A 25158-nucleotide genomic window follows, 5' to 3' on the forward strand; every position below is an offset into this window, starting at 1 on the left:
TTAAGTCCTGTTTGGCCCTTTTCATAGTTTCATGTTTTCCTCTTTCTGACTCTGGAGGAAACTTAGACAGGCACCACATTTACATCACTCTGAGGAGACTCTATCAGTCTACAGCGCTGAAGCTCCATTGTATCATGGAGCAGGCTGGAGTTCTATTAGGTGGGTGGGTGGGTGGAGTGTGAGGGAGCGGGCTGGGGAAATCAATATTTCATCTCATCAAGTGTTTTTCTGAAAGGCCACGCAGCAATAATCACTGATGGATAGTTAGTGGCAAGGTGAGGTAGAACACACACACACACACACACACACACACACACACACACACACACACACACACACACACACACACACACACACACGCACACACACACACACACACACACACACACACAAAGACTGGATGCACGGCAGAAATTCCCAGTATTCTCCCTCCCAGGCAGTTGTCATTCATCTGTTTCTGTTTGACTGTGCATGTGTGTGTGTGCATGTGTGTGTGGGGGTGTGTTTGATCCCGCTGTGATTCAGCAACAGCATCACTGACACTGATGACAGCTGACAGACTCTGACCAGTCCGTGGACACAGACCGTGTGCACAGGCTGCCGTCCCCGTGCCTCCCTGACGGTCTCAGGCATCCACAGCTTTATCAGTGTTTCTGGTTGATGCACCTTTGGTGGACGACCGTACGTGACCGTTCTGACCGCTTGTACCCGTCACAGTTGATGGGGAAGGTTGACATATGCTTTGTTGACTACATACTGGATGTTGTTAGCCTAAGCTTTGCATCAGGGCGGTGGGGAGGTCAGCAGGTCAGGTCCTCAAGCCCTAAAGTGGGCGTGAACACGGGCAGGAAACAGAATCAAGGAATGCTGGCGCGCGACCTCGTGGTAGATGTCAGCGGACTGACTCCTCCGTTATAAATATCAGTGAGTCGTGAAGCTCGGCAGCAGACGGTAGATGAAGTGTTGATCAGATGTCAGCTGTTGCGCTAGCGAAGCCGCGGCGCTCGGCTGTGACACCGCGTGAACGTCTCCTCCAGGCCGTTTGCTAACTCGTGTCGCTAAGAGTTAAACAAGCGTCTCGGCTACCTCACCGGCGTCCGCGTGACCTCGAGGGGTTCCGTGAAATCAGAGGTGGAACCCTGACAAGCTCCGTCCACCAATTAAAGCGCGGCGGCGGGCTGCGCCTTCTCTAGGAGCCCAATCATAATCGGCATCAGGGATTTAAACTGGGCGACAGGCTTTAATCCTTCCTGGAGTGCAGCGAGAGTGCAGATGAAGGCCGGCAGCACAAATCCCACTTCAGCAGCTCTGATGTTGGCTGCAGTCCTGCATCTGTTAAAGTGTCACAGCGTCCCGCCTGATACCAACCAGCTTAAATTTCTGTCTGGGAAAAAAATCATCTGTCACGCTTCTTTGCCAAGCAGGCAACTGTCCACACCCCCGGAATTGTGCGCATACATACTGTTGATAGTCTGATAGTTGTTTATGATGGACATTATATTTAGCTTCAGTTTGTGACTGAGCTCCACAATCAGTTTGTGGTCACCAGAGGAATGAATTCAACCTGTTTTTTGCCCGAGTTATTGAGCATTAACATTCCAGGTCTGGGGCAGGAGGAACAACATGCGCATCACCTTCTCGTCCTCTTTGCTCCTGAGATTATTTGCAGATGGGTTTAGTTCAGAAACATACAATATTTCCATTCAGCAAACGTTCCAGGTCATCAGTTTTGAGAGGATAAGCCTTTTATTAAAAGAAAAAAAGTTAACTTTCACAGAACATAGAGCAGACTCTGGCCCTTGAAAGCCCCACAGAGAGAGCAGAACCTGGTTCTGCATCTGGAGCATCTGGCCTAAGGGTAAGGGTCGTTCCTATGGGTGCTGGTGCTGGTGTTGGGGGAACTGGGAAGCAGAAAGGCAAAGGTAAACGTCAGTCCTGGAGCAGCAGCACACATGAACGTTCTATAAACAGCCGTGCTCCACTCTCCTGCGCTCCTGCTGTCTCTTCTTGACCTGCCCATAACCCCCCCGCAACCACCTTTTCTCTCCCCCCCGAGGTCACTTCCTGCCATGTGAACCGACAGCGGAGACAGTTAAGCGTATAAATTCACAAGATTGAGCTCCGCCATCATCGCCTGACTCCACAGATTAGCCCACCCGAAGATTGAGTGTTGGGGGGGAACTCAAGTTGTGGGCTTGTAGAAACACCTGCTGTATCTTTAGATCCATCAAATAAGTAGAGAATGAGATTTCATTTACAGCGATTTGGAAGTGAACCACAGCATGCATTTACCCAGGCTTTGACTCGGACCGTCGGAGATGGTCATGGTATATGTGGATTAAAGCTGGTCAGCATGATCCTTAGCATCCGTTTTCAATTAGCCGGAAATAAAGGTATAAAAGTGAGCAGCCGAGCTGACAGCCAGACATCTGCCAGAGTAGAAAGTGAAGGTGAGAATAATTAAAGACTCTGACTGCTCTGATCACTGAAACATTTAGTTATTACTGAAGGTCCCCAACAAACAAGCCCATAAATCATGTTGAGGTCATGTTGACACTCATCAAAATGGCTCCAAGAGTTAGCTTCAGCCCCCCCCTAAAAAACCCCAAACCCGACATCAGACCAGGTCTCACGCAGGTTCAGACTGCTACGTTGTGATCGCTCAATATGGCCGGATGCCCGGCGCATGGCAGGATGCGCGTGTCTGGCAGTGATTAGGGTGGAAAAAAGGAACGGAGGAGGAGGAATCGTGCCAGACGTAAAGTACAGATAGCAAATAGTCATTTTAGCTGCAGGCAGGATGCCAGGATGCCTGTTTTTCAGTGTTGGCTGGTGGCGATGACATGTGGCACTCGTGAGGGATTTGACCTTGTGGATACTTGGTCAACATCGGCAGGAGATTATTTGGTGCATTAAATTAATTTCTGGGACATAACACAGGCTGGAGGAATATATTTGCATGAATAAGAATAAATTACTTGTTTGTCTCCCCTCTCTTCCCTATTAACAGTAAAACCATTAAAATGATGTGCTAATAGATAAAAACGACGGTAACGACGGATTTAGACGTATGTCAATTTTTAAAGCAATTCAGGTGTGAAACATTAGATAAAAACATTAGGACAATGCTGGTGTTAGCTTCTTGAGTTGGTTCTTATCAAGGTTAATCTCCGCAGAATGATGTTGACTTTCTCAACAAGATGAGCTAAATCTTAACTTTTTATAAAGAACCGGTGCTACTTTCCATTGATCTCCATTGATGGGTCAGACAGATGGGCTAAAGGTTCTCTGAACAGATCTCTTTGAAACATTAAAGGATCCAACAGTGTTTTAACCTTGAGGGAGATTCACCCTGGTTACATTGAGGATAATTGATATTGACAAGGCGCCCTTTTTGGTTTGAGCGACCGCTGCGGCGATGCACCGATACACAAGACCAAGCTGGGCGAAAGTGGGAACAGCTTCTTCAGTCAGGTGGACTAAAGTGATCAGGAGTTGAAAGGTGACAGTGGGAAGAGAACCTCCTGGAACAGAAGGTCATAGACAGGACCTTAATCTGTCATCATGTAGGGAGAAGGAAGTGATGTTAGCCATTGTCCTCGTGGCCAATCTCAAAGGAACGAGCCTTTCAATGAAGTGGAAGGAGATGCAAACGGTTAACGTGAGCACAGCAGTGTTGGACCTCAGACGATCAAGGAACGCTCTCGACGAAGTAACTGGAAGGACGTCGGCACACTTGGCTGTGCTGTTCTACCAAACTAATTAGCGGCAAACAAGAAGCTAACAGCCAGTATCTGCTGTTTGTGCGTCTCCGAGCTCCATGAGGAACACGTGTAGCCGGTTCTACCAGGCTGAGGCTGTTTGAGAGGGTGTCGATACAGCTGTGGAGGGTTTGTAATTACGGGAGGACCAGGTCTCTGTCCCGATCCTGACTGGTCATGAGGAACACCCCCCACCCATTTTTTCTTTGGTAGAAATGGACTTCTTCCCACTCAGCTTCATCTAAATCAGCAGACGCTTCGGCCGCTTTCATCCGGCGAGCTTCGAACCGGGCTGTTGCTTTGACGACTCCTGCGTCTGTTCACGCTCTGCTGGGTCAAGTCAGAACTTGAGGCTTTCATGCTGACATTGTTCCGGGCCAGCACGTGTTGGGCTCTCTGTCTTTTTCACAGACGATTTGCTCATTTTGAAGAGCACTCAAACTTCAGCTGAGGCTAGAACCAGCAGCCCACGGGTCGCGACCCACACCGCTGTTGCCAGGGGCTCTCGGCTCTTTTGAGCGCTCTTGCTTTGCGTTGACAGCCAAACGGATGCCTCATCTTTGTGTTTGCATCTTTAAATCACCAGATATTCAGTATTCAATTATTCATAAACCTAATCCAGTTTCTGAAGTATTTAACATCCAGCTTGGTTGCTTTGGGGCTGAACCATTAGAAAATAAACTTATATTGAAGCGCTATGAGGCATTAGCCTTATATATAAGTGATATTTGAAAATGCTCTATAAATGATTGATATTTTAAATGAGATATGTGCTTTCCTAATGCATTCCTCCTTTATACCGCCTTAATAAAACATTGAAAGGACGGCTCAAAGTGCAAATAAGTCTCAATTTCATGGCTTCATTTGCCCAGGACCTGAAATATAAGGCAAATGTTTCTAAAGGTATGAAAAAGGTGCCAATGTATCCACAAACAGGCAATTTTTTATTTCTTTTTTCAATGGTGTTGAGTTGTCTGATGAAGCAGCAGGAAGGTGGATGGAGGCTCTGATGGGCTTGGACCTGGAACAGCAGGTGACCTGGCCTTGGAACCAGCTTCAAAACACAGACGGGAACAGCTCTCCTTTCATTTGTGGAGATTCTGAATCATAAGCTCGGCCAGAGACGACTGATTCACCTCGAAAACTGGGTTCAGACCTCAGTTTAATTGAATTCTGACAACAGTGGACAAGCACATGTCTCAGGACATTTGTCAGTGTCTGCTGGAGAGAAGAGGGCTGAAGAAGCAAGGTTCACCTCCTCTGTGATTGGCTGAGAGCGAAATCTGCTTAAATCAGTTCAAACCCTTTCGGCACGCTTTGGGAAAAGAGGCATCTTTCAAAGCCCTGAGAGGCAGAATTGTGAAGAAACGACGTTCTTAAGGTTGTTGGCTCAAGTTAATGAGGAGACAGGCTCAATCTGATTCACTGGCTGGCTGAGACAGATAAGGCACTTGCTTGAAGCTGTAAAGGTTGTAGGATCGAGCCCCTTCCTTGATTATACATTTTAGGAGTTCATGTCCAAAATCCCAACAGAAATAATCCTGTAGGAGAAACGGTTTTGACCCAATAGCTAAGCTGATTACAGACGAGCTTTGTTTATATTAAGGGTCATGAACCCAGTCCGACAAGGCCCATAAACCAGCTGGGTTTTCTGCCTGACCAGGTAGACACCAGCTTACTGTGTGAAAGCAGGTGTCGACCTGGTCGTACAGAAAACCCGGCTGGCTTGCAAGGGCTGAATGTCAACACCCCCGGGTTAATGGGGGATAATGACCTACACTGGTGTTGTGAAGGTTGTGGGTTCAAATCTCCTCCCTTTTGCACTCAAACTCCCAAAGTATAGAGCTAAAAGGAACACCTTCAAGCAGAGGCCCTGGATGGTGTGGTGAGGAGAGAACACGGCCGCAAGTCGCCAGTGGTGCAGTGTCTGGTTCAAATCCCGTCATGCCTGGGGGGGGGGGGCTGCTCCCCTCCTGGTGCTCCACTGAGGTCAAAGCAGGGGCTCTTGGAGCAACAAACTGTGACTAGCAGCGCTGTTTGGCCTCCCTATTTAAAAAACTACTACACACATGAAGCCTACACATTCTTGCCAACTGTATAAGTGAGAACAGGAACGGGTTCCACAAGAAGAGCTTGTTCTTTTCAAGTAGTCGGCGTTCCATCAGCTGCAACAGATCCTCTAAGGTGAGGTCTCTGGTGGCTCCAGAGCAGCTTCGGTTCCACGTTGGACATTGAACCACATGTTATCTAGTCGACACAGGTCGTTTGACACTTCATACCACAACAGGCTGCTGCTGTCACCTAGCTACACCAGTTTGAAACTGGGATGGACGTGGCAGAGAAAAGCTGCCACCGAGGGTGGAGGGGAAGGGTGTGCTCAGGAGTTGTGAATAACAGCAGATGTCCTGTTGGTCAAGATCTTATATATATATATATATAATCTTAATGAGTTGATTAAAGCAACACTGTGACTTTTATTATGGCTGTGGAAAAACATCTGGCTGGCTGTGACAATCTATGACTCCTCCATCAGTCTGCACCTGCGGTTTCAAGAAACACTGAGTGTAATAAGAGCTGCACACATCTGTTACTATTATTACACCATCTATTACTTATTAAATGCTGTGCCTTGGATAGACGTTTAATATAGCTGTAGGATTTCCTCTGATTTCCCAGATGTCGACCTGCACAAAAGGTGAATTAAACGATCTGTGCAGGATAATTAATACATTTAAGCTGAGATATAGAATCTACTTTCAGGAGCCATTTTATAAAAACTATCACCTCAGCGTTTGATAACTGTTGGACGGTTGCAGGTTTAATGTCACATTTGCATCCAAAAAATGAGGTTTGTTAACGGAAATCAGTGAGATGAAATGTATTTTGCTGAAACACACCGCCATGAGCCGTACACAAACACACAAACAGCAGAGGACAGACGACACTGACAGAATGGGAGCGCCCTCTAGAGGGCGCAGCAGATATAGTGAGAAGAGTGAGTGCATGTGTGCTCCCCAGTTTGCATTGGTGATCATTTGAAATGAATGCGTGGGTTTGTGTGGGCGGATGGAGGGATAATGAATTTCTAGGCTGTCTAAGAGCAAACCGGTAATTTCTGAGTGAGTGGGTGGGAGGGAAGGAGGCTCACTGGTGGGTGGGAAAGGAACAAGGTTTTATTTTGCAGGAGAGGCTGGTCAGACAGTGCCGCGTCTGCCTGGATGAGCAGGATGCTTATAATTATGTCCATTCATGTGTGTCTGCACATGCACCCACAGATGACATTAATACTTCTGCATTTCAAATAGGCGGCATGTGTGTTTTGGGGGGGCTACGCACGGTCCTCTGCTGGTGGTTGAAGCTTTCTACAGCAGCTCTGAGTTGCTGCAGCCTGGCCATCACCTGCTTCCCCATCTGGTTGAGCTCAGAGCGGCAGCTCACCTCTGTCTGAAGCTTCTCCTGCTCTCTGTGGCAACAGAGTGGATGAGCGTTCAAAATGAAGCCCCCAGCAATAAAATGCAGCATTTTGATGAACTATGCAAATGTAAAAACACTGAAAAGCTCTATTCATCATGTTTCCATGTTACTCCAATTGTGCCAGGATTTCATTCAATGAGCCATACAGTATAAAATATGATAAATGGAAAAACTGCAGCTACATTTCTATAAAACAATGCTTAAAGATGGACATTTCATTGGGAAGAACTCCCCATTTGTGTTTATCCTGAGACTTCCTGTCTCAGAACCCCTCCAGAAGTGTTATTTGTCATGAGTATTTATATAAATATACTTCAACAGTGCTCCTATTTATGGTGAGGAAAACGTAAGCAAACTTCAGCCTCCTTTGCACCCAACATAACGACATCTTTCAGGCATCCATCATGGCGTTAGACTCACCTTCCTGTTGCTCCGTTGTCACGGTTGCTATTGGAGACCGGAGCTTCCCCACGCAAGAACTGTGCTCTTATCATCTCTGGTGTTAGCTGAACTGCCGAGCCTTGGCACCTGCTCGCGTCATATATCACAGCAATGATATGGAAACATGATAGAGGATCATCAATCTTTAGGTCTGATGGTCTTACGCTGTGTCTGCTGTTGGGAGCAGATCATCAGGAGGAGCCGTCAGAGGAGGAGGTGTCATGGATGGAAGTAGATCAGTGCTGGAGTCGACAGACCTACAGAGGACAAACACATTTTCATTTATCTCCCCCTGGAGAGCCGGACCACACGCTTACCAAATCAAGATAAATGCACCATCTTACTTGGATGAAACAGCTGCTTAAGGTGGTTTGCTATCAGAGAATAAACAGAAATGATAAAAAGGCCGGAGGGAAAAACAACGGAACGAAAATGCTGATAAGGTTTCAGAGAAGCCCCTAATCTGGACAGATCACTGACACCTGATGGCACTACAGTCACAGCCACAAAAGAAGAAGCAAGAGGCTGCGATCACTGCAGACATCCATATTAAAGGAAGGAACGGTCAGAGAATTCCCAGAAATCATATTAAACATACTCAAATCCTCATCAAGGACGCCTTGAATCTAACACAATCAGTGGTGAACGAAGACACAGGTGGGTAGGGCGGGTAGTGGCGTGGCCCTCACAATACGATACGGATCACGAGATTTGTTCATGATACGATACATGTTGGGATCTTTTACATAGCTGGAAAAATGACAAATGCTGAAATCTTCATACGTTCATCAGATGGGAATGATAACAATTCTTCGGAATTTGAACATTACAATAACTTGTAATCAAACAACTTTAATTTGAATTACATATATTATATATATATTTTTTAAAAAGTGTGTTTTTGTATTTAACTTTTTATGTATCGAGGTAACAACCAAAACAAACACTTTTCCTCAATATTCTAAAAGTAAGTACTTCATGATTTAACAAAACACTCTTCTATAAATCATTAAATAACCAAAACATTAATTTCTATTAACTTTTCACTAAGATAAATTATTTTTTTTAGTTTTGGGGTTTTGTCTCTTCAAAATAATCGTCACTTGCTTTTTCAGTTAGCAAGACCAAACCCCCCCCCCCCCCCAATTCTAGAGGTATACACAGCCAAGTACAACAATTTTTAGAACTGTCTTTTCCATATCCAGAGCTTTGCTTTGCTGTATTCCTACACGCAGTTTAGCTTCCGCTGGACAATTTCCTCCAGGCATTGGTTTATTTTTTCCACATGAAAACAGCATTTAAATAAAGTGATGTAACATTTTTTGTTATAATAGGTCCCATTTTAATTGGCCAATTCAACAACTGTGGAAATCATTGTGTCCCACTCTCGTTAGATGTATTCACAGATGTTTGTTACCTGCGTAGCATTCATCCAGATCATTTTTGTTAGTTTCTCCTTTCATTCAGGATCAATCTGAATGATGAAGGCTCCTCCATTTCAACTGCATACTTGTTTATTGAGGCTCTACTTCCGTGACTACTGGGCTCACCTCTGCAGTAAATATTGTAGAGACTGGAAGCACTCCAGTGGCAATTTGCAGAATGGAGGTGCAGAAGTAATACTGGATTTAAAATCCATCTAGGATGACTTATTACTTGCACAAAACATATAATATTAAGAGTCTGAGTGTCCATATTACATCAGGAGACAAATTTTCATGATATATTGCCATATTGGTATTTTTGGTAGAAGAAAATCAGGTGGAAGAAATCAGGACAGGAAAAAACAATCATCAGAGGAGGGAAAAGAAGAGGAAAGTTTCGAGCAAGACTTTCTGATTATTATTATTGTTGTTGTTGATAACACCTGACGAAGAGGTCAGTCAGGTGTGGTTTAATACCAAGATTACTGCCACATCAATTCATTTTTTAATTTTGTTTTTGCCTGTGATGGAACAAAGCTCTGTGCTAAATGACGAAACAGTAGACGTCACTTGATCTTCTCTTGGTCTCCAGACCACCCAGACTACAACTACATTAATACCATCCATGACGCTGCCACTGTCCGTTGAGCCATGTGGCTTAAATCATCCAGTTTGTGGAGATAAATGTGAAAGTGATCAATGAAGCAGTGACTGAAAATGAATAAGGCTGTTGAGGGAGCAGAAATGATTTCTGGGGGAAAAGAATCCTGAAGATTAGTGCTGATGGACAAAGAAGAAATGTGATGTGGACAAGGTGAGGAAAATGGACAGAAAGGTGTGGACAGCAAGTGCCAGAATCACACAGTCGATGTGCAAATTGAACACGTTGTGAAGAACGACAACAGCCAGGGAGTTGTTCACACCTGAGTGGGTTTTGTTGAGACCCGAGGACATTATTGGTGGCAGCAGGTCGCATGGAGAGACAGTTTAAGGTAATCCAATCAAAGCTCTTCCAGGTCACGTCCTGTGGGCAACAGATTTGAAGCTTTGATCCAGAAACAACGTGCTGCTAAAATGCTAAAACCAGCACTGCTTCAAGTCAAATCTACCTTTTGCTTTGCTAACTTTATCTTTCTGCCACTCGTGTCGTGTTCACACGTTTGATACCTACAAAGGGAAACCAGACTAATCTTGGGTGGGGCTGTTCAGAATGTCACCACAAACAATTACTCAGACTAGCTGTTGTTGTTCACCTGGGCAGTGGGCACAGGTGCCACTCCAGGTCCCCCTCCAAGTATTTCAGTGCGGGTTTGTACGCCCGCAGGCCTGGAGCAGGGTTCTAAAGGACATGAGCAGATAAATATGGTCAATCCAATTATAAGTATACACACAAAATAAAGGCTTATGCAGAGAGATGGCGTTACAAAGATTCTGAAGGGGTTTGCAATGGGGGGTCCCAGCAGAGCCTCAGGAGCAGTGAAGGACAAATGAGCGATCTCCTCCTCTTCCTCACTGAGCAACACCTCAACCTAAAGAGCAAAAAACATACAGAGGGAAACTACACATCACTGGGGGGAAACACAACGGGGGAAATGAATTACAGATATCTGAATGTTACCTCTGAGAGGGTGCGAAGGGGTCTCACCAAACCGACTGGGATGTAAGAATTAAAGGCCTTCCAGGTGGAGACAGACTGGTAGCCCATCAGCTCATAGCTGCGAACCTACAGAGACAAATCAAAACCAACAAATCAATAAATTCAAGAGAAACATGAGAAAATCAGGCAAGAAGGGATAATTAGATCATGTGTTGAAATATCCTGGATGTTAGACTTATATTGTGAAAGACTGAGTTTTGGCAGTGGGCAGTTGCAGAAAACACTCACTTGAAGGTTGAAGACAGGAATATCTGTCGTCACGGTCACTTCGATGGGATCCACGGGCAATGTCCTCAAATTACTGAGAGCCTTGAAGCATCAAACAGACAAATGGTATTATTTGTCCAAATTGAACAGCCAGGCCAAGATTTAATGAAAGTATGGGGTGGGGGGATCGAGCTCAGCTTCTACTATTACATCAAAGACACCTTTCAAAGGAAATTATGAAGGAAATTCAGGAAGAGAGCTCCCATGAGCTTTTTTACACACCAGCTGGGTTGAACTTTGGTGCCAGTTATGTAACACACTCACCAGGGGGTCATCCTCATCAGGGAAATTGGGGAACGTAAATGGAAAGATTCTGTCAGGTGTGATCTTCAGCATGCACGTCGCCTTTTCTTCAGCTGGAATAACAGATGAAATAACCATTATTTCTCCAGGTCTTTGTTTGTCATGGTCAGCGAGGGATGTGCTGTGTGATTATTTGCACCATAAATAGTGTCGTCCCTGAGGCACCGTCCTAATAACCACAAGGAAATTCATTTCAATTTCCCCCAGGAGGAATAAATTGAATTAAGCATGCTTTACTGACGATCATAATGAGATTACATCTGACGCTGGAGATCAGAGGATCATCCAAACCTTTCTTAGATGACGGTGGGTTCTCAGCACAGCCTGCCTGTTTCCTCAAACGGTTCAGTCTCCGGCTCATGCGGCAGCGAATCGCCACCTGTCAGGGAGAAACAGGAGGAAAGGAACTTAGTGCTTTATGGTGAAGGACTGAATGTCATCATTAAAAGTTACATTTTGGATTAAAATATTACAGATTCACGAAGAATGAGAGTAATCTCAGAGAAAGATCTGTTATTTGCCAGAGTTTCAGAAGAAGTTGCCTCCTTTTTCTTTTAGTTAGGAGCAGATTTATCTCGGTGCCGGTGGTTCATGAAATATTGATTAGGTGAAGACAGCAGGAGGCTCATTGCTCACTTCCGTACAGGCAGGTTTCCACAGCATCAGTCAGCTCCTCGTGGACTGACCATGATCTTTAGATGCCTTTGTAATCAACTTTTCTCAAAATATGACTTATTACTCAAAAACTCAATCATAAACATAAATATTCCAATTCACATAAAACTTCTTGTCAATACTTGAGGAAGGCTTTCCATAGACAAAAGAAAAGATCCCATATTGTGGCTGAGTGTGGCTATTGGGCTCCTTCGGAAACAATTTGGAAAAACTGACAGTGAAGAATATTAAACATACAGCATAGTGCGAGGAATTTATGCCTGGCTGAGTTAAAGGAACACGGCTGCAGGGGCATGACCACCCCTCCTGAGGGGCAGGCAAAGTGTGTCACTGATGTATGCATGTATATATTTGTGCATCTACGAAAATGTTCACGCATGTGTGCATTTGTACGTGTACCTCAGAGACTTTACAGCTCTTATGGTGTGTGTACCTTGCGTGCACCCTGCTGGAACTGTTTAAGGGCTCTTTTTTCCAGGTCCAACTGCAAACTGGGGTAAAGCTGGAAGGATGGGACTTCCTTGCAGACCTTGAAGATTTTATAGAAGCTTTTACCGTTTACACATCCAGGATGACTTTCCAAGACATGTTGAACCAGACAGTCAAACTTGGACATTTACCTGTCCTGCTTCAAAAAGCACTTGATGGAAGGAAAGCTTCTGTCCAGCAGTAAAATATTCACCACCTCTTCTGGATACCTACAGTCAGTAAAGATTAGCATTAGCATAGCACAATGGATATCACAACACACAAACTAAGGCAACAGCCATTCATATCAAATAAAATTATAATCATTCTCGAATGTAGGCGCCTTTATATTTGATATATATGCTGAAAACTTTTTAATTTTTTACCTAAATTACCTTTTACCTAAATTACCCACTGAAAAATAACCAGATGTATTGAGGAAAACTGTCCTCATGCTCGCAGAAACTTTTTGGTTGTATGACTTTTTTTCCACAGACCCTTCAGCATAACGACAGCCATAAAATGTTGTCGTGCTAAAATCCAGAGGTATTCAGGTACTGGCCTAGATTCAAGTTTCCAAAGACAGAGTGAATCTTCCTACCATAAAAACCCATAAAATAGCCAAAGTGCAGTGACACATGGCTGTAAATCCAGATATTATGAGGTCATTTGCATGCTTATGCACAACACAGGTGACAAGAGGACAAGACATGTACAAGGGAAGTTTTTGAGGAACTTCTCTCTTCGTGGTCCGGATCAGTTTTTCAGAAGGGTCTGCACGTAAATATCAAAGAGGATGTAACTGTAATTAGAACAGCAAACCACAGCTCATATCACTCCCAACCAAAATTTATACGATTCCTAATTTTAGAAGAACTGCATTTGAACACCCGCGATGTTTAAATAATTCTAGTGAACTCTAAATGTCAACTCTAAATTGGATTTGCTCATCAGCTGAGTCAACAGAGAGCTGCAGAAGTGGCCAGGCCTCCTCCTGGAGTGGCAATTAAACACCAAGTCTCACCATGTATTTCTGCTGCGCCGCCTCTCTTTCCACTGCAAGCTCACTCCTGCGTTTCTCAGAGACGGGTTCTTCACCGAGGTGAACTTGCCTAAATGAAAGTTCTTGTTTAATGTGTACTGTCACAAATGGTAGTAAATACAGTATTTATCCATGTAACTGCAAAACACCAAATGATACATGTTGAGGTCGCCCACCAGCTGATGTGGTTTTCCTTTTCCTGGATCTTTCTCATGAGCGCAGCCTCCTTCATCCACCTGTCCTGCAGACTGCTGCTGTCACAGGAAATGGCTGACAGAGCAGCAGAATATCGACAGATTATAGACCGAATCAGCAGGTGGGAGTGTCTCATTATTAGCTTCTATCTACCTTCCCTCACGTCTCTGATGGTGAGTTTACTGGGGTCTTTCATCGACAACTTTGCCACCCCAGAATCCATCTGTGGCTCCAGTTTGGTCAGTACTCCTGATGTCTAGTGAGGAGGAATATCAGTGAGAGCAGGAAAAATGATCCCCAATTAAGCTGTTTTTAGACTCTCTTAATAGAAAATTAGATTCCTTCATCTAGTCTCTTTAATTAAAAGTGGATTCATTACGGTAACAACCTAATAATCTCACACCATATTTCAGCAAAGACCTTTATATTATTAATGAACCGAGTGTGATCGCATCTCATTTCTATTTTCAGCCTGACAGGTTTCATTTCACACATGGGTATACAAGGAATAAAGACTAAATGCTACCTGTGATTTGTCAGCCTTCTTTGCTGCCCTGGGGTTGATTTTACACTGGGGGGCTGACTGGGTGACAGACGAAGGTCTTTTGGTGAATACAGAGGCTCCATCAACATGACTCATATTCTTCTCTGTGGCACTATTAGGCAGAAACATCAGTAAGTAGCTGATATTACAGGTTTTTCGTGTTTTGTGTTATCTGTAGACAGATACACAAAACATGTGGGTGGTAAATACAGCCGCCCCTGTGTTTTGTGTATCTGTCTACAGAGCTTGCCGTGGCTGCAGAGCTGACAAGACAGTCTCTGAAACAGTGCCAACAAGACTCATTACAGAGATTTGCAAGCTTTATTTATTAATATTTTATTGTATTAGGTTGCATTAGGCTGACTTCTGCTCGTCGGTATATTCAGATCTGCTGGATCCAATCAGAGGCCCCGTCTCACTCAGCAAACAGCAAATGTCAGATGCTGGGGTTGAACACCAGCTCCAGCACATCTTTCACATGCACATATCTCATATTTTATGTGGTTTCATTTTAGGGGAACAACAAACAGAGTTGGAATGTTTTATATGCTAAAATGCTATGGCGAGCCGTATCCATCTTGCTATCAGGGCTCCAACTACAGAGTGATTTTCATGAATTATTAACTTTTGGCCGAGATAACACCAACACAGTGCACTGGTTGAGGCTGCAGCAGTGTGATAGATAGCACACTCTTTCTCATGGGAACTGGTTTAAACATGAAAAAAGAGACAAGGGGGAACTTATAATCAGCACGCATGGTTATTTTTCTCATATTTCAGGCCATGTATTGACTGAGATTTTACTTTAAACACGCAATCGGGACAACGCTGTGTAAAGATGTGTCACATAAATCATAGATTCACAACAAAATGATGACAGATGATGATGGTTGCGTATCCAGGTACAAGAATATTGTAAAACAATAAAAACTAATCACAAGAAATCGAGATTATGATGTTGACACTGTAAATCTACACAGCAGAGGATCCACTTAACCTGGAAATAATGGCCGCTTGTGTAAATACCTGAGCATCAGGTGAGGGGCGGAGCTCCCAGTGACGGTGCACAGGTAGGGTTTGGTGTTGAACTGCGAAATGACCACCTGAAAGGTGAACTGAGAGGTCTCGTACTGGACAGGAGTGAAGGTCACAGTGATCTGACCTTTACCACCGGTTTGTATCACACCTGAGAGAACAATGGACAGATCAATCATCAGTAATGATAGAGCGTAAACAACACAGAGATGAAGGTGCTCACAGAGGTACATGCAAGATGAGCATAAACATTTATTTAAATATTTTTAGAAACTCATTCAAATCAAAAGAACAGAAACATTAATTGAAAGTCAGGGAACGTCTGAAATCCTGAAGCGAGTGTGCAATGCTCCAAGCCAAAGCTGTCAACAAAGAAATAAAAGACACACAGACCCCCCCCAGAAAAGTCTCCAGAATTAGACACTTATTTGTATCTCTTCTCACTCCAGCTCTGCACAGAGCGAAAGCTGCTAATGTAATTCCAGTTCTAAGTGCTCCTTCCGCGGTGTAATGTTGTTTACCAGACTATGAATTCAGTTCAGCGTCAGTGTGGAGGAACCAGAGGCATCCTTCACGCTCTGTTGTGATGTGGATGACACACAAGCTTTTGAAAGAACCCAGCTCTCTCAGTTCAGAGCTCACGCTGGAAAAACGCCATTCACCTGTTTTCCTTATACCACAAGAAGCGATCAGTTGAGTTTACCTCTGAGAGGATGGATGGAGAAGGCCTCATGGGACTCAATAATGTACACCTGGAACGCAAAATCAATGGGGCTGCTGCACGTCAGAAGGATAGCACGTCGAACGCTGCAGACGGGCAAAAACAGAAATACATTTTCTTTCAATTGTTTAACAACAATGCATGAAAGGAAGTCTGTTTAGCTTCATGGAAGAATCCAAACCGACAAGCAAGTCAAAACTCAGAGCACCGAAATCCACGACACAGGCGCATGCGCACGCGCCCACACAAACACACGCACACCTTTTTCCAAGCGGTGATGCCGGGAGGTCAATGCGTGAAGGGATGTGCAGGTCATTGATGACAGGGTAACCATGAACTGGAATTAATAGGTTCTCATCCCCCTTTGAAAGCACACAGTTGGGTTCAATTTAGAAAACAGAGAGGAAACATGAGAGAGAAGAGACTACGAGAAGATAAACAGAGATAAAAGAGCTCAAAGGAAAAACGACAACATCAAAACAGAAAATTACTGATGGTTCCTGTTAGTTCTTTGTGGATGCTGTGAGAGACTGGAACTCAAGTGCAATTCTCAAGGACCGCTGTCAGTAAAATCCTGAGATAATTAAACAAAATATTTGTTTCTGGTAGCTTAAACATCTCTGAGAGACTTAAGTTTTTTAAAGTCTGATATTTAACCACATTAGGGCATGTACACAACTTAAAACACCGAAAATGGAAAAATTTCCTTCAAGAGTTCAAAGGAAGGCCCGAATTCGCAGTTTGAAAACAGAGTGTTTGTCTGTGTGTAAAGCGCACGCATTAAGATAAAGGTAGCACGTTTGTTATATTCGCCAAGGGTCAATCACTCATGTTCCAATGGACATCGGCGCGCACTGGCCTGGAATGCTCTCCACAGCGGATCGTGATCGGGAAAGCGCTTTTCAAAACGCAATGAAAGGACAGATCAGCTTTTTGCAAAATGTTTTTTTATTTTATTTTAAATGGAATTGGTATTGCTTGGGACCTCTTACTGTTATTCCCCCCAATATACAGTAAATGATCGCTGCAAAATAACAACTTTTATTGAATAATTACACAGACCTAATAATCCAGTTAAAAGGTTAGAAGACAGTTAGCGATAAATACATTTCAGTTCTAAATGTATTGTTCTTTATATTATAATTGCATTTGGTCGGGATAATCTACATTCACCATTCAGGACGAGCACTGAAAGTACTGAAAGATGAAAGTACTGTAGCAAGTTACTGTAACAACAGTTAAAAAATGTATTATATGGAATTTTAAGTGTACTTTATTGTGCTTTTGATACTTGAGTAAAGTTCCCAGCTGACAGTTATGCTCAGAATAATATTGTATCTGTATTGTATTCTAGTTCCAACAGCACAAACACAACAGCATCAGGGTGACTGTGTTCCACTTTCATTCTAACCTTGCAGTGAACCCGAATGCAGTCGTAGAAGTAACGCCACTCGTCAGGGCAGAATCGGACCTTCAGTGCATAGGCGAGACCTGGGACAAGTCGATACTGGGAAAAAACCCAGTGAGGCGTCACACTGATTGCCTTGATAGATAAGCTGAACAACAACATTCTATTCAGGTCAGCAAGCTAAAATTACTTACCTTTTTGGTATAAGATGTTTGGAAGTGCCTGGTTTGAGTGGGAATGATGTGAATATTCATAACTTCAGATGAGATGTTGATTAGTTTCTGAGGGAAGGGAAGAGAGGAGCAGAGGAAATTTTTTTTATTTCCATCCAATCATGTACACTTGAAGAAACTATTTTCATACTCTTCACACTTACATCCACTAAAAATCATGAAAAAAAAAAATCAAATTTATCCTAACCAAACAAGAGGATGGAGATGATGGAGCAAAGCTGTGATTATTTTAATATTTGGTTACGTTTTTAAACCTGGGTAAAACTTCCAGCTGTACACTCACTAATTTGCACCTTAACAGTGCCCTGCTGCAGGAACACAACCAAAGCAGAGGCCTAATTCTAATGCTCCACATCCTGTTTATATCTGTGGATGATCCATTCTGATGTGAAAGGAAATATTCCAATCAAAGGACAGACCAGTTGTTGGAACATTAAAAGCAGGTTAAACAAAGTAACAATACATATTTGCACTTTTGAAATATATAAATTCTTGCCACTTTGTAGGGTAATTAGCATAATGGCCAGAAAATTGCTAATAAATCAGGCTGCCTTAAGGCCAACCATTTATCGCTATGCCAGTGAGACAAAATAGATTGCAAGAAGGACACAGCTGTCCTCTGTCCTTTCAGAAATTCCTTTCAGAGGATATCACGACAAATTCTGCTTTACACTTCAGATTTATAATGCTTTTATATATACCGGTATATATATATATATACTGTATATATATATATAAAGCAATGGTTAAATTGCACAACAGTGACAAAAATGGTTAAAAATGGTTAAAACAAACAGGAAAAGGGAGCATTCCCACCAGGATCTTGATGTAATCCTTCTGTAGTTCAAAAGCACTGAAGTGAAGCTCTGCAGGTTCTGCTTGAATTAGTCTGTTGCTTTTCAGTTTGGCATAGATTTCTAAAAATGAAACAAAATTTACAAGGAAAAAAATCAACATGACCTTATAAAAACAGTGTAATTTCAGAAACCTAACAACAATGAATGGTACTTGATTCCAAAGGATTGGGAATGTGGGCTGTGCCCCTGTTCTCCTCCAGCAGCTGGCTCAGAGGCAGAGCGGCCCCTCTAGACAGGCCCTGAGGAGCAGAGAGGGCCACCTCCATCCTGGGTCAGGGTCAGAAACTCAGGTTGTCATGGGAAAAGTGGTACAAGGCTGATGTCAAAGAGAAACTCATGTGTTTGTTGAGGCTAAAAAAAAAAAAAGAGTCTGCTATGACGTCACCAAGATTATTTCATATGTCTGATTCAATTTGTTTTAATTTTTTAAATTACAATTCAATTTCAATTAACTTCATTAGCGCGAATGTGGTCGACTACTAGCCAATAATGTAATTACGAAGTAAAAACAGCAAATCAATGTGCTTTTAAATACTAAATTAAGATAGGCTAGCAAGGATGCTAACCAGCCAGCAAGAGTGCGTCTGGAAATGCCTTTAATTTAACTGGCATTAACTTCAAAAACCCTTACAGACAAGACACGTATAACTTTACGTATAACTGCCAGACTTACTTTGGGCTATTTTTAAAAAACTTTTTCCTTCGGATGTTGTTTTAAAATGTCCATATTCACTGACTTCCGCTTAAATTCATTCAGAGAACGCTAAACCAATACTGTTACCATAGTAACGACAGGCTCTCCACGGGGCGGGGCCATAGAGGGTGTATGGGCGGGGCCAACGTGGAGCGGGACAAAACGATTTGTTGTCTGCAAGAAAAGAGCAAAAGTCATGCAGGTGTACCTACAAAATAAAAAGATGGACAAAAGAACCTCGTATATGTAGGGTATTATTGATTTTTAGCATCGATTATGCTGCTATTGTTTGCTTAAAACGTACTTTTACACATTTTTGCCGTTTATTTAGACGTTCTTTTCCTTTTTAACAACTTGAAACTCAAAATCTGGACGCGGTCTTAAATTTATTTTGAAAGTCCTAACAGGATGGACGCACTATAGCTGGCATGCCTGATAACACCAGGTAATCACAGACATTGGGTTTAAATGTTGGACCCAGTATATCTGTTCCTCTAAAACAGATATGTTGCAGGATGTCCGGGCGATGATTGGGTGTACGAGTGTGTTGATAACACAAGATTGCCTCACACTATGGAAAAAGTTGGACTTGCTGGAGTGTTACTGTTATCACAGGTAGGAAAATAACGTCCAATTTAAATGTATATCAAAAGTGCAACAACCAGTATTATGTCCGTATTTACAGGCAAAGTGGTGCACAGGGTGTCATAATTATGTCAACGTTGTGAAAGAAGAGGAAAAGTGCATGAGAAATATACTATTAGAATCACGTGAAAAAGCAGGTGAGTTTATATTAATTGCGTATTATAATGTCTAGTAATGGGAAATGTTTTTTTTAATCGGGTTGTTAATGTTTAGAAATATGCATTGTTCTACTGACACCTAGTAGTCAGATCAGAAATTGCACCCCGCAACACTGCTGCTGTTACTACTACTACTGCTACTACTACTACTACTACTACTGTTACTACTACTACTGCTACTACTACTACTGCTACTACTACTGCTACTACTACTACTACTACTACTACTGCTACTACTACTACTACTACTGCTACTACTACTACTGCTACTGTTACTACTACTACTACTACTACTGCTACTACTACTACTACTACTACTACTACTACTGTTACTACTACTACTACTACTACTGTTACTACTACTACTACTGCTACTACTACTACTGCTACTACTACTGCTACTACTACTACTACTACTGCTACTACTACTACTACTACTACTACTACTGCTACTACTACTGCTACTGCTACTACTACTACTGCTACTACTACTACTACTACTACTGCTACTACTACTACTGCTACTACTACTACTGCTACTACTACTACTACTACTACTACTACTGCTACTACTACTACTACTACTGCTACTACTACTACTACTACTGTTGCTACTACTACTGCTACTACTACTACTGCTACTACTACTGCTACTACTACTACTACTACTACTGTTACTACTACTACTGCTACTACTACTACTGCTATTACTGCTATTACTGCTACTACTACTACTACTGCTACTACTACTACTACTGCTACTACTACTACTGTTATTACTACTACTACTGCTACTACTACTGCTACTACTACTACTACTGCTGCTGTTACTACTACTACTACTGCTACTACTACTACTACTACTACTAATAATATTAATAATACCAATAATAATAATAATAATAACAAAGATACTGTCTTTTTTTTATTCTGTAAAGAAAATAACATCAGTGTTTACTGTAAGGGAATGTGGGATGACCTGAACTGCTGGCCACCTGCATCTCTTGGGGAAACAGTTCCTCAACCATGTCCAAACCACGAGTTTTTTCATTCACAAGGTGAGATATGACCCATGCAACCATGGCAGCGTTTGCAAACAGATTCCTCTTATCCCCGCCACCTTGCACAGGTTAATTATTTTCCAGGAGTCTAATTTGTTTTCACAAGTTAGAGAGAGGGTCTGTACCTGAGGGTCTCTCTCTCCAAACATTCAACCATAAAAATGCTGGATAGCACACTGGAGGGCTACTCTGCTGTTTGGAGATGTGGATGATATATTTCACAGTCATTTAACTGAAGGAGCTGCTGTTTATTGAAATACTTTAGGAGGGAAAACTAAATTCTCATTCCATTTTACTATCTGATAAACCCAAGTATTTGTACACAGGAGATGGAACACACTCAGAATTTACTTTTCATCATACCATAAACAAAGACAATGTCATTATTACTGGTTTTGCAGGTACAGTGCACCGAAACTGTACTGCCAGCGGCTGGACAGACCTGCTCATCCCTCATGAGGATGCATGCACCTACACGTTCAATGAGACGCTCCACTTTATTGGAGAGGTTGGTGGAATATTGCCATGTAAACCTGAAATTCAATGACTCCTTTCAATGCTTAACTTTAGTGACATTTAGCATTGAAAGATCATTGCTTTTAAATAGTGTGGATTTGGAAGTGCTTAAATTTCTTGTCTTTCACTTAGTCTCTAGATTCCTATTGGTATTTTACTTACGTTAAGACAATGTACACCATTGGATACGCACTGTCTCTCGTCGCTCTCACCGTCGCCATCGCCATCTTCTGTCTGATCAGGTGAGGGGTTTTTTGTTTCTCTTTTTCTTCAGCTGTGAGCATGTTTGTGAAACACAGATGTATCACACAACACAGGTGACCTGATTTAAACTGTGAGTGTTCTCCAGGAAGCTGCACTGTACCAGGAATTACATCCACATCCAGATGTTTGTGTCCTTCATCCTGAGAGCCATCTTCATCTTCATTCGAGACTCTCTGCTGTTTACTAATGAAGAGCTGTACCTCTGCGACTACTACCCGGTAACCATTGTCAGATTTAGGAATGTCTTTGCAGGTCCTGTTGAGATTACATGTTTCGGCAGTCATGAATCCAGTCGTGCTCATTGACCATTAGGTGGCACTCACAGTACCTGTTTCTGTGGGTGTATCAGGTGGCCTGTAAGGTGGTGCTGATGTTTTCCAACTACGCCATCCTGGCAAACTACAGCTGGCTGCTGGTGGAGGCTCACTTCCTCTTCACCCTTGTGAGCCGCTCCTTCTTCTCCCTGAGGAAACACTTCACCTGGTACATCATCCTGAGCTGGGGTACGAGCACTTTAAACATTCTGTCACATGCCAACTTCGATAGATCTAAGCGCCATGTGCCTCGCAATGCAGGTCTGCCTGGGGTCGTTATCATCTTCTGGGGCTCTGCCAAGTATCTTTATGAAGATGAGGGGTAAACCTCTTTACTTTTTCCTTGTGAGTTGAAAGGGATCCTTGTGAAGGCGTGGCTTTAACCCGCCTCTCTTGTCATCGTCCAAGCTGCTGGGAAACCAGGACACACGCGTGGATTTGGTGGATACTCCGAGTGCCCGTTCTCCTGACCATATCTGTAAAAATCTTTATTCACAGCCCAAAAGCTTTTATAAGAAAACTGCCGCTGCCCCTCACAGTTAACAGCTTTTGAATCATTTCAGATGAATGTGGTGTTTTTCGTGGGCATTTTAAGGATTCTTGTCAGCAAACTCAGAACGTCTGATGCACAGAGGAATGAATTCACCCAGTATAAGTAAGTCGTGTTCACACAGTTTCTATGTTTATCATTACTATTGTTGGAACTAACTTCATACGTACTTGAGTAAAAGTGCAATCTTAATCTTGGTCTGTTATGAAAAGAAGAAGAAGAAGAATTAAGGCATTTAAGTCAAAGTTATGCTTAAAACTAAAGTTATATTGAGAAATCCACACTTTAATGCAGTTTATATATATGCAGTTGCTGTGATATTATAATTGATGTTAAAATGGCTGGAAAGCAGGAATCTGAATAAAAGTCAAACCCAATTTGGGGACTAATGTTACTCAATTAATGTCCTTGAGACATATTTGAATCTGCTCATTTGTTTTGATTGCGAATATTTATAAGAGAACCTTTATTTTCTTTTGACAGGAAGTTGATCAAATCCACATTTTTTCTGGTGGCTCTCTTTGGTCTGCATTACATTCTGTTTGTATTCCTGCCTGTGGAAGTGAACAGCTGGGTGTTTAAGATCTGGACCTTTGCAGAGCTGGCGCTGTCGTCCACTCAGGTCAGAATGGACACGTGTGCGTGTGTGTTTGTGTGTGTGTGTGGGGTCAATCTCACGCTTTCTCTCCTCTCATCCTTCAGGGCTTCGTGGTGGCTATGTTGTACTGCTTCATCAACGGAGAGGTGAGACGGCGTCAGCCGGCCGGCCCTTGTGCTTTGAGGTACCAGTCACATCGGGTTTGTTTCCAGGTGCAGCACGAGCTGAAGCGGCGATGGAGGAGGTGGATGTTGAGCCGGGACCTGGCCAGTCGGCCCAGACGCCATCACAGCTTCGTCAGCCACAGCGGGTGTCCTCACACGCATGTCTCCCTGCTGCCGTACACTCCAGGCAGCCCAGCCACCATAGAACCTGCCAGAGACACTGTGAACATGTGACTGAATTCATCCACCCAGTACCAGTGCAAAGTTATAGTCAAAATACAGCTCAAATGTTTGTTTACAGTGATGTTTCGCTGACAGTCACCTATATTAGTCTGATCCCCCAGGTCTATACTTGTGTAAATATTTGTGTGGTTGGAATCTTTATTTAATCTTTATCATTACATCTGTAATATTTGAATAATCCCAAAGGCATTTATTGACAAGTACTTGGAGATGATCAGTACTTTAAAGACTGTTTATTCTACTTTGCAAGTGGCATATTGCTTAAAGACAGAGGTGGCATGTATTACTCCTCTAACTCATTCACTGTAAAGAGACTATAGGGTACAGAGGTACCGGAGAGCATTTGGATCACCTATGAGGAAAAAAAGGAGGAAGATTTTTGTTTGTCATGCACTTCGAAAATCAAGTTGAAAATGTCCAGAGAGAAAAAAGTCAAAATACAACGTTGAGAAAAGTCAACCATTTGAGACTTTAACAACCAGTGCATGTGACTGCTTCTACGAAATGCTGTGCAAGTGAAACTATAATTTGGAGATGGATTCAGGGGAATTTAAGGGAAAATAATACTGAGCAACTGTTTCTATACTGATTTTCTTTTTTTTTTAACCTTTCATCTGTGTAAAAACTGTCGCGGAATTTTAGCTGTTTGGAGAAGTAAACAATGAATCTAAGTTACTGCATAGGAGAGGGTTTATTCAGTCAGTCGGTCAGGATACATCACTGCAGAGAGATCTCTGCCTGAACGTACACAGTTCTGATCTTATATAGCCGAAGGCCCGCCTCCGAGGCACAGACACACGACGTCTTCACAGCATGTGTTCCGGCTGGCGCAAGAAGTTGAATGGCTGAGAATGTCCCCCCCTCAGTCGTTTGACGCAGGTCTCCTTTGAACCTCAGGGCACCTTTGTTTCCTGTAACTGCATGAGGTGGCAAACGGACTCCTCTGCTCTCCTGGTCTCCACCATACCCTTCCTAAATTTCCATTTAAACCCTTCCTTTTGCACGCAATTTACATTTCACACTAAAATTCCATTTCAAAACATCTTAGGCATTTTAAGTAAGATCGACAACCATTATTTGATTTGTGAAACTTGTACTTTAAAATGCAAAATAGGAACCGATGTGAGACTTTATACTTAAAGTCCATGATGAAAAAACCTACCTCCTCATTTTTTTCCATACTAAGGTTCATGGTGTGTGTACATTCATTTTATGGATTGTTCCAGTTGGTTTCAGTTGTAGAAACCAACGTCCAAGCTCTAAAAGATTAAAATCAGTTTTCAACACTTTAATATTTGAAATAGTTATTTTCAGAGGTAAACTGATAAAACTATCACTGGCAAAAGGCTTCTGGTTCTATAAATATGCTTTTAATTCTGTCTCAATTAAACTCTGACTCCTCAGCTTCTTCTGCAGCACTTTGACCGACGCTGCAGCTGGGTGATT

At 42.8% G+C, this 25158-nt stretch overlaps 2 protein-coding genes across 4 annotated transcripts; one reads left to right on the forward strand and one right to left on the reverse strand.

The window, feature by feature from the left end:
- Positions 1-6246: 6246 nt before the first annotated feature.
- On the reverse strand, positions 6247-19292 carry cfap221 (cilia and flagella associated protein 221). 2 transcript variants are annotated; one of them, XM_029840720.1, is made up of 28 exons: positions 19179-19292; positions 18657-18856; positions 18465-18565; positions 17610-17696; positions 17419-17514; positions 16269-16369; positions 15990-16093; positions 15278-15437; positions 14234-14363; positions 13861-13963; positions 13689-13782; positions 13495-13582; positions 12623-12700; positions 12436-12531; positions 11619-11706; positions 11467-11496; positions 11289-11380; positions 10986-11066; positions 10719-10823; positions 10525-10629; positions 10354-10439; positions 10210-10267; positions 10024-10124; positions 7841-7933; positions 7656-7763; positions 7098-7224; positions 6374-6445; positions 6247-6301 (listed from the first exon to the last, which is right to left on the reverse strand). In XM_029840720.1, the coding sequence occupies exons 2-27, from the start codon at positions 18769-18771 to the stop codon at positions 6377-6379; spliced, it is 2496 nt and encodes an 831-aa protein (XP_029696580.1). In that variant the 5' UTR covers positions 18772-18856; positions 19179-19292; the 3' UTR covers positions 6247-6301; positions 6374-6376. The 2 variants fall into 2 exon arrangements, with proteins under 2 accessions (XP_029696580.1, XP_029696584.1); XM_029840724.1 differs by lacking the exon at positions 11467-11496 and having other exon boundaries at positions 13662-13782.
- Positions 19293-19662: 370 nt separating this feature from the next.
- Positions 19663-24991, forward strand: sctr (secretin receptor). Of its 2 annotated transcripts, none has more exons than XM_011606180.2 (13): positions 19663-19814; positions 19885-19981; positions 20941-21060; positions 21465-21571; positions 21712-21821; positions 21929-22061; positions 22193-22346; positions 22419-22479; positions 22566-22635; positions 22721-22812; positions 23191-23329; positions 23410-23451; positions 23518-24991. In XM_011606180.2, exons 1-13 carry the CDS (start codon positions 19773-19775, stop codon positions 23701-23703), a joined length of 1353 nt encoding a protein of 450 aa, XP_011604482.1. In that variant the 5' UTR covers positions 19663-19772; the 3' UTR covers positions 23704-24991. The 2 variants fall into 2 exon arrangements, with proteins under 2 accessions (XP_011604482.1, XP_029696585.1); XM_029840725.1 differs by having other exon boundaries at positions 20967-21060.
- The last annotated feature ends 167 nt before the right edge of the window (positions 24992-25158 follow it).

The sequence above is a fragment of the Takifugu rubripes genome, chromosome 8, assembly GCF_901000725.2.
Source record: "Takifugu rubripes chromosome 8, fTakRub1.2, whole genome shotgun sequence".
Classification (NCBI taxonomy): domain Eukaryota; kingdom Metazoa; phylum Chordata; class Actinopteri; order Tetraodontiformes; family Tetraodontidae; genus Takifugu; species Takifugu rubripes.

Bases quoted from the DNA above. Each gene is read 5' to 3' on its own strand.
- cfap221 (XM_029840720.1), bottom strand. From the start codon at position 18,771: ATGGAGGTGGCCCTCTCTGCTCCTCAGGGCCTGTCTAGAGGGGCCGCT. The intron at 12,701-13,494 runs GTGAGACTTGGT...TACTGACTGTAG, and splicing joins CGGCGCAGCAGAAATACATG to GTATCCAGAAGAGGTGGTGA. The intron at 10,440-10,524 runs GTAACGCCATCT...CATGTCCTTTAG, and splicing joins CAAACCCCTTCAGAATCTTT to AACCCTGCTCCAGGCCTGCG.
- sctr (XM_011606180.2), top strand. From the start codon at position 19,773: ATGGAAAAAGTTGGACTTGCTGGAGTGTTACTGTTATCACAG. The intron at 21,061-21,464 runs GTGAGATATGAC...CTGGTTTTGCAG, and splicing joins CGAGTTTTTTCATTCACAAG to GTACAGTGCACCGAAACTGT. The intron at 23,452-23,517 runs GTGAGACGGCGT...GTTTGTTTCCAG, and splicing joins ACTGCTTCATCAACGGAGAG to GTGCAGCACGAGCTGAAGCG.